This window comes from Acanthopagrus latus, chromosome 9 (assembly GCF_904848185.1).
Source record: "Acanthopagrus latus isolate v.2019 chromosome 9, fAcaLat1.1, whole genome shotgun sequence".
NCBI lineage: Eukaryota > Metazoa > Chordata > Actinopteri > Spariformes > Sparidae > Acanthopagrus > Acanthopagrus latus.
In genome coordinates, this window is record NC_051047.1 from 18763015 (window position 1) to 18775647 (window position 12633).

Consider the following 12633-nt stretch of genomic DNA (forward strand, 5'->3'; position numbering starts at 1 on the left):
CAAAATATACTTAGACTTTTTTAATTTGCACAACAGAGAATCAATGTTCTTTCTTTGTGCCCAAAGTGCACCCGGCTATAAAAGATGTGCTTAAAACATCTAGATGGCTCGAGATAATATGTATCTTACTTGTTAGAACTGTGCATAAAATATTACTTTTGAACAGAAAAGTGAGGATCTTTGTGGATTATTGATGAGATGTGTTCTTTGTGTCTCTCTCAGTCCTTGAAATCTTTTCATTTTCTTTAATCTAGATATTATTTATAAAAAACTTATTTTGATAGGAAATTATCTTGTCTATGGACTTGATGTAGGGCATTTATCAAATGATTTTAAGACAAAGCCCCAGGAGTCTGTGTTTCTTAATTTCTCTTGCGTGAAAAAAATAAATCAATCAAAACAAATGTTAACTGGACACAATCATCACATATCTGCCAGATCCCAGACGATCCAATCACATCCATGAGCTGAATTTAGATGATTATTCAGTAGGAGGCAGCAGATATGAATTCAGTGACAGCAGGATTGTTAACTTCAACAGCCGCAACCAAGTGAGGTCAGTCCCTGCTCAGCTGCCACAGTGACAGTTACAGGCAAGAGGTTGAATCCCATTTAGAGTGATGGCTGCTTGACAGCTCTTCAACAAAAACATGAGCACAAGCACAGATAGAATCCCACTGTCAGGAAGTAAAACAAAACCTCATCTCATTTTTTTTTTTCCAGTATCATGATGTTATCTATGATTTTTCTTGGCACAGCTGTGTCAATCAGTACCTACTAGGAGCAAGAGATTTCCAAGAAAACAGATGTAATCCTACTGGATACAAACCAATACTGCTATTACTGTGATCTGTGAGCAACAGTTATTTACAAATGTCACGGAATTAGAGGCGGGACTACTGACGAGGCTTTTCCCGTGGGAAAGAGAAGCCTCTGCAGGGACTGACTTTCAGGATCTTTTATATGAACAAGAGTCTTTAAAAAACAAAGAAGGAATTATAATACCTTGACTGCCAGAACAACCCCCCATAATGATCCCATTTACATGAAACTGCAGCAATAAGCCTTCTTTTAATTCATCACAATGAAATGCAACAGTGACGATACATAAGTCCATAGTATTCGAAGAACCTGTTGTAGGAGCAGTCAGTATTTTGAACAGGAGAGAATCTTCTCATGTACAGTCTACAGTTGATACTGTTAATGCGTAACACTTTTTCCCAGAAAAAAACTCCTCCCAAATAGCAACATAAATCAAATATTTAGTATGACATATTTTGTTGTTAATTCAGGCCTTAAACGTTTTTGCTAGGATGACAATTGATGGAAATTGTTGGGATCGAGCCAAATAGCACCTGAGCAGCTGACGCCAAAGGAAATAAATTTACTCATCCATTAACATAATTTCCAGATACTAATTGGTCCAACAAGGATTGTTTTTGTTTAACCTGAGCGCAAAACACTGGTTTGATTAAGATTACTTCATACAGGAGAGTGTGGTGTTTGACAAATTTCATCAGCCATTCTCGCAATATTCAGATTTTCTGTGTCAGAGGCCAGGAATGATTTGACTAGAGACACAAATAAAGACCAAGGCACAATAGCTTGGCATTATGCATTCATCCGAGGACACAACACAATCCTTTCCTTTAATCAGCACAAGTCTTTTGCCATCTGATTATTAATTAAAGGTGACGAGAGTGTGTACGTTCGCTCACAAGAGAGGGACTTGCCCTCCTCGCTCAGCTGTAGGTATGGCAGTGGAATCGGCATTAGGCATTCATCAGAGGGAATAAATGTATATGGACAAGGTTTCCCCTCACACACTGCTAACACGGTCTGAGCACAGACAAATTGTTCATATTCAAGCTGCCCCCTAATGTCATTTTGCAAATTCATTCTGACATGGGAGCTCAAAATGAAATGAAAGCCTACCGCTTTCATCATTATTGTGTTATCACTCCCTCTCCCCCTTTTCTCTCAGTTTCTCCTCCACACTGGTCTGATTCGTTTCACCTCATTCCTTGAACAGTGATTCACCTTCTCCCATGCCCACTGGGATCTTTTTATATCCACACCATACATTAAACATGTCTTACGTCAAGAAGATGCCCCCCCCCCCAAAAAATAAAAACTGCACCGTTATTCACACTGTGATAACACAAAATAGACAGTCACCAAACATCCTGTGCCCTCCAGAAATACTGGCATCCCGCTTTTTAAATGAGCCAGAGAGGTTGCACAATGAAAGGGAGAAAATACAGCACAGATGAGTCATGTGTTCTCGCTGCTGAGTATTCAGGTATTCAGTGCTCAGAATAAAAATTACTCTCATTCACAGTAATTACATTTTTTTAAATGGGTCTGGTATCCTGCACTCGAGAGGAGAAGGAGGAGAAGGAGGCTACAGCATCCCAGAACAACTGACGTCCTCTAATGAGTCAAAAGCTAATCAAAGCAGAATTCACTGTGATTTGGTATAATTTTTGGTGACAGAAACCGTCATAGAACATACTGCCTAGAGACCAGGTTTTATTCACATGTGTGGCAAAAGAAGGGAGGACATTTGTTTTGGAAGCAGCTGAAAAGAAGACACAACTTTGCAGGGAGCACAGCGATGAGATACTCTATTTGTGGATGTTAAGATTATAAACTGCAGATCTTGTGAAGTTCATACACATAGGTCATGTGCTACTGAATAACAGTTATTAAGTCATAGCAACTTTGTTCAGCTGAAGTTGTCAACACTCCCGAGTAATGTTACATCTTCATAATAATGAGCTAACAGCAAGATAAAGCTCTGGAGCAAGGCCAACTTTAGGTGTTATTGAGATGAAAAGACAGGCAGCAGCACAGTTGAATGGTTGCAGACATGAAAACAAATGTTGAGCTGAAAAGTGATGATGGTGATGACACATAAATATCTAAACTCCCATCAACAGTGAAAATTCAGGCAGTTTTACAACATATTCCAAGCAGAAGGAGGACTTCAGTTTCCTTCTCCTACGTTCAGTACGGACTTCAGGGACAGTTAGAAGAGTCAGTTCCAAGAAGCGAAGACAATAACTTCCGGTACTATTTTTTTTTTTTTTTTTTTTTAAGGATATAGTACCATAGGTAGAATGGAGGTACAGCATTCAAAAAAAGTACATTTTTGCTACCAGGACGTCTGTCCCTAAAGTCAAATTGCTCTGCTGCCATCTGTGGATTCAGAAATGCCTGCTGCTGTGTCTCCACACTACAGAGCAGCTTCTTTTCTGTGATCGTCTTGTTTGCTCGCATAGTTCATATAGAGGCATCGGTATTTAATCAGAACCAGTTAAAAGTTATTTGTAATGTGTTTAAAAACAAGAGAACCTAATATTCATTCATTCATCTGTGAAGCTACCTATTGCTTCCAGTCTCATGCTAAGCTATGCTAATAGCCTCCTGGTCTAGCTCCACAGTCAATACACACACGTCCGTCGTTTCATATAACTGTCAAAGAAGTGTATTTAGAACAGCGCCGTACTAAGCGAAAGAGTCGCAGTAAGTACATGGGAGAACAAACCTCAAATCGAAAAGCTAACACTGACAAGCACGATTTGTAGATAAATAGTTGATTTTACAAGTTATGAGCAAACAATCAGCAACAGAATCCATAAAATGACATCATTATGGGACAGCTCGCCACGCTAGAGTACACCTCATTAGTCATCAAGTCGTTGCCAAACAACAAAATGTGGCGAGTCCTGTCAAACCACTCTCTAGTCCAAATATTATGAACCTTCTATTTTATATCATTTTAATCTTGGCTTCCAAACAATGAAAATAAACGTGAGTCAGCTCACACACACACACACATAATCGCTGAAGAAAGAGAACACACGGGAGGTTTACAGAGCCTCTGTAGGATGTTCGATCTCATTAGAAGTGTTTCCTCATGAATAACACTGAATCAGGATGAATCACTTGATTATAGATTTCCATGGGCGTCTCCGTGCGTGCGAGGGCGAGTGTGTGTCTGTCTTGGCAGAATAAACAACAGTGGGGAGCGGCCAGTCGGTGAAGAATGGGCGCCACCTCTCCTCGCTCTTCTCCTATTGATTTAATCTTTGCAGCCCTTTTGCCACTCCCTCCCCTTCCAAAATCTGTCTTCACCAAACACATCCAGAGGACAGTCCCGTCCACTTGGGTTTTGTTCACTTGACTCTGTGAAATGAGCATAAATAACCCTGACGGCAGGTCAGAATATTGTCTGGGGGTGCAGTAATTCTCCCGGCTGGCGAGAGGGCGTTTAAGCATCTTGAATACAGACTTGTGGCTCTGCTCATACCCTGTTCACCTTACTTTCTCCTCAAGAAAAGGAGATTTTCCTCACCGCTATTTAGTAGGGACGCATGATAATAGTGGCTCATCTTCTGCATTGCTTCATAAAGGCTTAACGCGAGCCAAAGTCGTGAAGTTCTAAGATTCTGTGTGATTTATTGCCTTGATATATCTACTACCAGTATTCCTCAGCTTACTTTCCATGTAAAATCTCCCTGCGCAGGGTTTAGGTCACAGGCCTGATCCAGACTGATTGGAAGCAGCCCTTGTCTAGAGATGTGATCATAACAAAGTCTGCCTGAGGATTTTCCTCTGGTGGCAGACTTACCTGAAATGCAGCCTCCGCAAGTGGCATCTCCCTGGCTGTTGCATCCAGACTCGCTGCAATTACAAACCTTTTGGCAGTGAGTTGTTCTCATCATGTCCACATGGGAGGGCAGTAAATGAGAGCAACCGAGTAGAAAAAGGGAGGAAAGAAAAAAAAGTTTGCTCCTCACGCACGTCTGCAGCCACTTCCCACCCTGAACACTTCCATCACCCCCCGCCCCCCACTTTCAATCTCATTGTGCTGGCAAATTAAAATTCACGGGTTGCCAAGCCATCCATTCTCCCTCCACTGCTTAATTGTCTCGAAAATTGAGGAGATTACCGGGCGCGATTTATGTACAAATAAGAAACTGTCAGAAACCTGGCAGAGTATACCGTGACGTAGACACGCGCACAAGAGCTTGATGATCTGTGAGCTGGGAACGTCAGACCTCAAATCCCAGCACCCGATGTATTTTGATGCTGATGAACGTCCTCTTTACCCACATTAGTGGGACTTTTCCTGACAAGTCCATAGACTTTGAACATCAGGTCACGTTGCAGCCAAATGGACAGCATAGAGCGCTCTGGGGGCTAAGGGTTAGCTACTCTGGTATCAGCTGTTTTTCTAAGGAGATTAGGTATTGGCTGCACACTTAAGATTCTGTATGAGATGCATCAGGCTTTCAACCAGTTCCGATGTAAAGTCATTAGCGGCAACATGAGACCCCTTAGAGAAAGTCGGGTGACGTAGTTTGTAACTAAGTCCACATGCGGCAGGGGTTGGGTTGTTCATGGATGGGTCAAACAAACAATTAACTTTGACCCAAGAAATTGATGTTGGTGTGTGTGTGAAAGCAAAAGTGAAGGTCGATTAATTCATAAATGTATTTCATTCATTATCCTTGAAATTTGAAAATGAAAGATTAGATGCTGAATTATGTCCCCAAGCTGTCTAAAGCTCTGTAAGTGCTTCTAACATTAATCCCTGACCACAATGAATTATTGATTTTTCTCACCTAAATTTCTTCATGCAAAAGTAAGCCTGTTGGTATTAGCTGGACAACACAATGGGTCCACACCATAAAGTCTTACATGATCCAAGTTGGAATTTGATAACAATATGACTGAAAATGGATACCTAACATGTTTTTCTGAGCCTGGCAAAGAAATGTCATGTTGTGACCTCAGAATAGCCCAGTCAGAGAATAACAGGGGCAAAAACTCATTATAGTACTTTATTTCCTTATTTACACTAACTTCATGCATGTAGAATAGTCAAAAACAAGTGTTTAGGTGGATAAACAGATGAACTGAACATTTTCTACGTTTATTTATGTTTATGCTTGGCAAATAATGGGATCAGACCTCCATGTAAATAGGAAAATTGTGCAAGAGCCATACTGCATGTAATCAATCAACATGTACTCAATGTTGTGTAATAGTTTATAAAAAGCCTTTTTTTTTTTTTTTTTAATTGTCTCTTAAATAAAGCTGCCAGGAGTTTCTAAATGTAGTAACATATTGCCAAGTTGGCAGCAATTGTTAGCAGCTGAGCTAACATTTGGCTCACAACAACTAACTGAGGCTGGGGCCAGCGATACTACTCCTGTAAGCAAACATGCAGTAAAAATGCAGTTAAAACAAGTTAATTGTTGGCTACTTCACCAGCATACTTTACAATCAACCATCATCATAAGAGAGTGATGTGCACTCCAATTTTTTAACACATCACCCAGCAGTTTTTAACTATTAATCACACATGCAGAGAATACAAGCAGTTCAACAAAATTATTTATACCCAAGCATCCAAAACAATGAGCATCTTATCTATCTGCCAGGAGAACAACTGAAAAACTGCCACGGTTACCTCGCTGCAACTAAAATCATAACAGATCTCTGAAGTCGCCGTCTTGTCTCCCCCCCATATCATATAAACATACATAATAGGTATGATGTCTGCAGGTATGTGCGCATCTGTGCTGGAACTCCTTGTTCTCTCCTGGGAGGGAGCCAAATGAGGCAGCGTGATTATAGCCTACCGATGTAATCTCACCTCTTAGACCGCCGCCACTCAACCCCACCTATCCCCATCCCTCCTCCTCCTCCTCCATCCACTCCTCCTTTCATTCCAGCCCATTCCAACTAAATCCAATTTGTTTTGGTTTCAAATAAGGCCTTGTTTTTCTGCGCTCTCGCCACTTCTAACAAAGTAGCTTCTGTTATTGCTCGTCCAATTTGAAATAGTCCCCCCCACCCTCCCTCCCTCCCTCAACTTTCTTTCCCTTCAGATGCGATCTTTTCTTTCTCTTCAGGTTACTCTTGTGATGCACAATGGGCCGCGTAGACTGTAGATGTGTAGCAACAGATGCACAACTGAAAAAGCTTTCACGTAACTATACAGAGCTTTTCTTTTGCAGCTTGAGACAGACTGAACCCTTTTGTCTCCTCAGGGGCGGTGATGGAAATACACACTTTATTCAACTTTAGGTGTGTGAATGCGGTCTTATGCGAGTATGTGACAAGTTGATATTGGTTTTTGAACGCTGACATAGATGCTGCAAGTAGAAACACTTTTGTTTTTGGTAGATTTGGTAGAATATTATTTTGAATGTTGCACTCCGAGGAAAGATTAGTAAAAGGTCCTGTTAATTACAAACAAATAGACAGAACCTTTCACATTAAGGGTACACTAACTGACATAGGTTAGTGCAGTAATAAACATTAACAATTAATTAATTTGTCTAGTAATCATTTACTAATGTTTTTCATGTAAACTAAAATATTTATTTGTATTGTATTTAACATTTTATAAAGATGCCATTGATATAAATTAATACCACAAGGGCCACAAAGAGAGTAATAATAATAATAATAAATGGTTCATTATGGTTAAGTTATGCTCACACATTATAACTGGAAACCTCTATACGAAGGCCATGTAATTAATACCTTAGCAAACAATGTTGTTAAATCCCTAAATTAACCCCCAATGAATGCTAACAAAAGACATTTGTTAACAGTAATCAATGCTAAATATTGTATTATTTCAGTGTTAGTTAATGCCTATAACTATATTAATAACTATTAATAGCAATCTATGGAAATGATTAAAAATGTATTAGTTAATTCCTTGGTTAATATGAACAGCATCAGTAAATATTACTAGACAATTAATAAACTGTGAATGTATTTAACTGTGTTAATTGATGTACCTGTACATGCCAATATTTATAAGAAGCTTGATTAACCTTTAGTAAATGTTAGGAGACATTAGTTAACAGTTACTGGTGCTTATTATTGTATTAATTAATTGTTACTTAATGCCTTTTACTGTATTAATAGCAAGAGCATCTTTATAAATGATCAAATAATGTATAAATTATTGATTTTATTGAAGAGTGATGTGTGTAATTCATCTGAGCATGTTTGAGTCTGTGTTCAGTTTCTCCATTGCTGTCCATGTAATCGACACATTTCTTTCAGTGGGTCATTTATATGTCATACCCAAAAGAAGAAAAAAATGACTTTGGTAGTTTTATCGCATGGAAACTTCATCTGAACACCTAGATTCAGTGAAAAATGCCTTTGTACAAGGCAGATAATCGTTATTAATTAAAGTCAGGGCAGGGAGAAGGCATAGGGAGGTGATTTCTTAATTGTTCAGTAAATGTATTGAATGAAATGTTTTACTCCAATGGTCCTCGCTCCTATGGGTCCCGTTCTTAATTGAAAACCTGCCTCCGGGTTGATGCTTATGGATGCTGCTGTTATTGCATCGCCAAGCATTAGGCAATAAAGAGGGCTTTTCCACAGTCTAGTTGTTGATGGATGTGAATTATAGCCATAAAAATAACAATGTGCTGGTAATGATGATGACACAAATAATTATGAAAATTCTAATGGGGTCTTGATGGCGCTTGTGATGATAGTGATGATGATGATGAAGACAGATGGCGGTGCTGAACAGGACTCACACTTGCATACCAGTGCCAATCATGCCTGCAGAAAGTTATATTATATGAAGATGAACTCAGTGTCAAATAATTGTTCTGTGTATGTCCATGTGTGTATGTGTGTGTGTGTGTGTGTGTTACAGGGGATGATGTATCTGGAGGAGCGCAGGCTGGTTCACAGGGATCTGGCGGCCCGAAATGTACTGGTCAAGTCCCCCAACCACATCAAGATCACTGACTTCGGTCTGGCTCGCCTGCTGGATGTTAATGAGAAGGAATATAATGCAGATGGAGGAAAGGTAAATCATCACTTTGTGACACAGGTAATTTACACTATCAGATAAAATAATCCCACAAGTAAACGAAAAGCTTCTATGTCTGCATTTGCCATCTGATTCTTACACTGTGTTGCACTAGACAGTTTAATTTCAGTGTTGTCAAATGCAAACGTCTTGTAGCTGCCCTCGGTGTTTCTTACAGATGCAAGTGTCAGATTTTATTTTATTTGGACGCTCAGCCAGGTGATGTAGTGCACCAATCAACAAGGTCCAAGTGGGGAGGAAGTCTGAAAGGACGGGTAAAAGTTTCACTTGACTGCTATTCATTCCCCGTGCATGTGAAACCAAAAGTCAGTGTCGAGCAAATTAGCAATAGTATCAAAATAGCTATTTTTAAAACAATAAGAAGGCTTGACACAACGTGAAACTTTGCTTATAGCATCACCAGGGTCTCTACACATGAACACGAGCATTGAGAACATTGTTTGTGTACACAGAGTTTACTAAAAATAAAGTTTTTGAACAACTCACCTTAGCAGTTGCTTGTTCCGCTAGCTGCCGTCATGGCAGCCGAGAAGTATCGATCTCAGAATGCGACGTAACATGGAGGAGTTAAGAGTTAAGGTGGACTGCTGTCTTCCAGCAACAACTATCCACGCGATATCTCACATCACTTTTCCGCTTTTGATTTTACTATTGTTTCTTATATGAGACTCCTTTTTCAACTTCAAGGTCAATATTGTTTTTTGCTAACAACAAAACAATGAATTATCTATGCATTTATATGGAACTACGCTTTATGAGCAGTCTACCTTAACTGTTCTCCATGTTATGTCGCTTTCGGAGATCGACACTTCTCACTGGCAGAAAGGCGGCGAGTGGAGGAAACATCTGCTAACATGAGTTGTCCAAAAACTCTCATTTTATTAAACTCTGTGTACACAAACGGTGTTCTCAATGCTCGTTCATGTGTAGAGACCCCGGTGATACTACACTCAGAAAACGAGAGGAAAAGGCGGAGAGTTCCAAGTTGAGTCAAAGTCCTAGCTTAGTAAAAATACACAGGCACACGGTCAGTGGCCTACATCTGTTGCTGACATCTGCGAGAAACATCTGTGGTCAAACATGTGTGAGTGTCACTGGGTGAAAACTCGCTCTGCTTTCTGTCTGAACACACTCTTGTAATCCACAATTGTAATCTTAAAATGGATGATTTACAGTATTGATTAAACACGGTGTATGCGTTTTAGAGGTACAGGTTATCAGGTTTTCTTGTTTCTACAGAGCCAGGATCGCTGTTTCCCCCTGTTTCAGTTTTTGTTTCGAGCTAAGCTAACTGAATGAAAAGATATAGGACTGGTATACACAGTCTTATCTTAACACTCAGCAAGAAAGCTAATAAGTGAAATGCAAACTATCTATGTTAGACAATTGAAAAATTTTTTTTTGTAAAAATGTTTTTAAAGTTATTTCCATTTCATCATTCTGTCTTTAAATTGTACTGTGTCACGTGCTCAGCCTGTACTGAGTGACCTTGTTAACTGCTTTTTATTATCTGCTCTTTGATGTGTTTGGTTTCCGAGGCTCATTGAGATACAGTATTAATGAATTACTATTCTGGACCGTACCATTGACATGTTGTAAAAAGACAACAACAGGCATTAACATTCATTTGGATTTTTATATCCTGAGGGAGGAACTAAGCCCATCACAAAGGACAGTTTAAGTGGAGTCAGTGAGATACTCTTCTGCTCTATTGGACCGTTTTATTTACTTTAGGGGGAATTGAGATCTCTAAACCTGAAACATAGTAAACAAATACGTCCTTGGAGCTCTCTGTTCTTGGGCTCCTGGCCTCTTCGAATCTCTATTGACCTTTTTTTTTTTTTCTTGTGTGTTCTGTTTTATAACCCACTTGCCTATTTCATCCTATCTCTCCAACCCGCTTCCTAAGTTTCAATCATGTTTGTGTCAGTGCTGAGTGTTCTGGTATTATCCCCTCCTCTGAAAGAAAGGCAGACACACTCTCACCTTCGAACCCCCCCTCCCCTCAACCTCCATCACTGTAATCAATAGAATTGGCCTTCAAATCTAATCACAGTGTTAAGCTGCATCTCAGACTGTCCTGCCATTTGTGCCACCTTATTCCGAGACAGCTGGAGCTTGTGTGTGTGTGTGTGTGTTTTTCAGTTTATTTGTTTGTCTTCTCTTTCAAACCTTGTTTTCCTTCACTCTGTCATCCATCTCTCCTCTCTAACCTGGTTTAAACAGTCTTTGTATGCCAACATCTCACTGGCAGATGATCCAAGTTCAGTATGAACTCAAAATTTGTGTCTTGAGCGTCCTTATCAGTTTCATTTGAAACGTAAGAGAAAAAGGTATTATTGCCTGCTCATTGTAATGAATGTGGATGTGATCTGCTTTGCTTGTGCCTGGCAGATGCCCATCAAATGGATGGCCCTGGAGTGTATCCATTACAGGAAGTTCACTCATCAGAGTGACGTTTGGAGTTACGGTAAGCTTCAAAGTGTCCTTACAGAGAACGGACAAAACCTTCAGGGTTATATTTACATATACAAAAGAGACCAATTTGTTTTGTGGATGTATATGACCATATTGCACTATTTGGAAGAAATACATCATCATTGGTCATGCAGCTAGCTGGTTCTTACTGCAAACAGTAAACTCCAGAATATTTCGTGGAGGATTTTGTCATGCTCAATCTACTCCATTAAATTCTCAGTCTTCATGGCCATCAGAATTTAGGCAATGTTACAAAAAAATCTAGACAAAAATGTTCTGTAAGAGTTTTTATTACTATATTGCAAAGTATTATTTCCTTTGTAAGTCGACCAAGGAGTCTTACAGTCATTTAAAAAAAAAAAGATTTTCAAAAAATATGCACAACGGGTCATATCAAAGAGAATAATGTGTGTTTGATTAAAAGTATCAGTACGGTTATGTGCGTCCATGTCCCCACTGGGTCTCTATGACCGCGGGCTATTATACTTCCATCTTATAGTCTGCATTTACTCTGCTTAGCACTCATTAGCTCATTAACACCAGCGCGAGTACAGCTGAAGAGTGCTGAAAGTTCAAGATTGACTGACGACTTTCAAGTCTCTGATTAGTTCTTCTTGTCCTCTGTTGACTTTTGTTCTCTTATCGTGTCCTTTTCTTCGTCACCCTTTGTTTTGTTGCTTCCTCCTCTCCTCTGCTTGCATCCTCTCCCGTCTCACTGTCTCGTTCCCCCCTCTGATCTCTTCTGCTCCCTCACATCTTCGCCTTTCCTCTTTCGTCTCATTTTTTTCCCCTTCTTTCTTTATTTTATCTTCGTTCTTACTTGTTCTGGTCCGTTTCCTATTTTCACTTTTAAACGTATGCACTTTCTCTTCGGAACTCTTTAATCATCTCTACTCTCCCATTTTGCTTCTTCTCATCTTGATTCTCCTTATGTTTCCTCTACTTCTTATTTTCACCATCTGCTATACGTAACTGATCTCCTTTCTTGCGTTCGCTTATACTTACATCATCTCCTCTCTCTTTTTTTTCTTTTTCATCTCTCTTCCTCCTCCTCCTTTCTCCTTTTTCGATTTAGGCGTAACCATTTGGGAAGTAATGACCTTCGGAGGGAAGCCCTATGATGGGATTTCCACCAGAGACATTCCAGACCTGCTGGAGAAAGGCGAGCGTCTTCCCCAGCCGCCTATCTGCACCATCGACGTCTACATGGTCATGGTGAAATGTACGTAGAGCCTTGAAAAGCAGTGGTGGGCTAATGATTC

The 12633-nt window shown here is 39.8% G+C and overlaps 1 protein-coding gene across 1 annotated transcript in view; it reads left to right on the forward strand.

Annotated features, from left to right (window-relative positions):
• LOC119025841 (receptor tyrosine-protein kinase erbB-4-like) overlaps positions 1 to 12633 on the forward strand; it is a 338953-nt gene that overhangs the window by 311261 nt on the left and 15059 nt on the right. The window contains exons 24-26 of the mRNA XM_037109810.1: positions 8714 to 8869; positions 11288 to 11363; positions 12447 to 12593. Coding sequence (XP_036965705.1) covers positions 8714 to 8869; positions 11288 to 11363; positions 12447 to 12593 — 379 coding nt within the window. The remainder of the gene's footprint in view (positions 1 to 8713; positions 8870 to 11287; positions 11364 to 12446; positions 12594 to 12633) is intronic.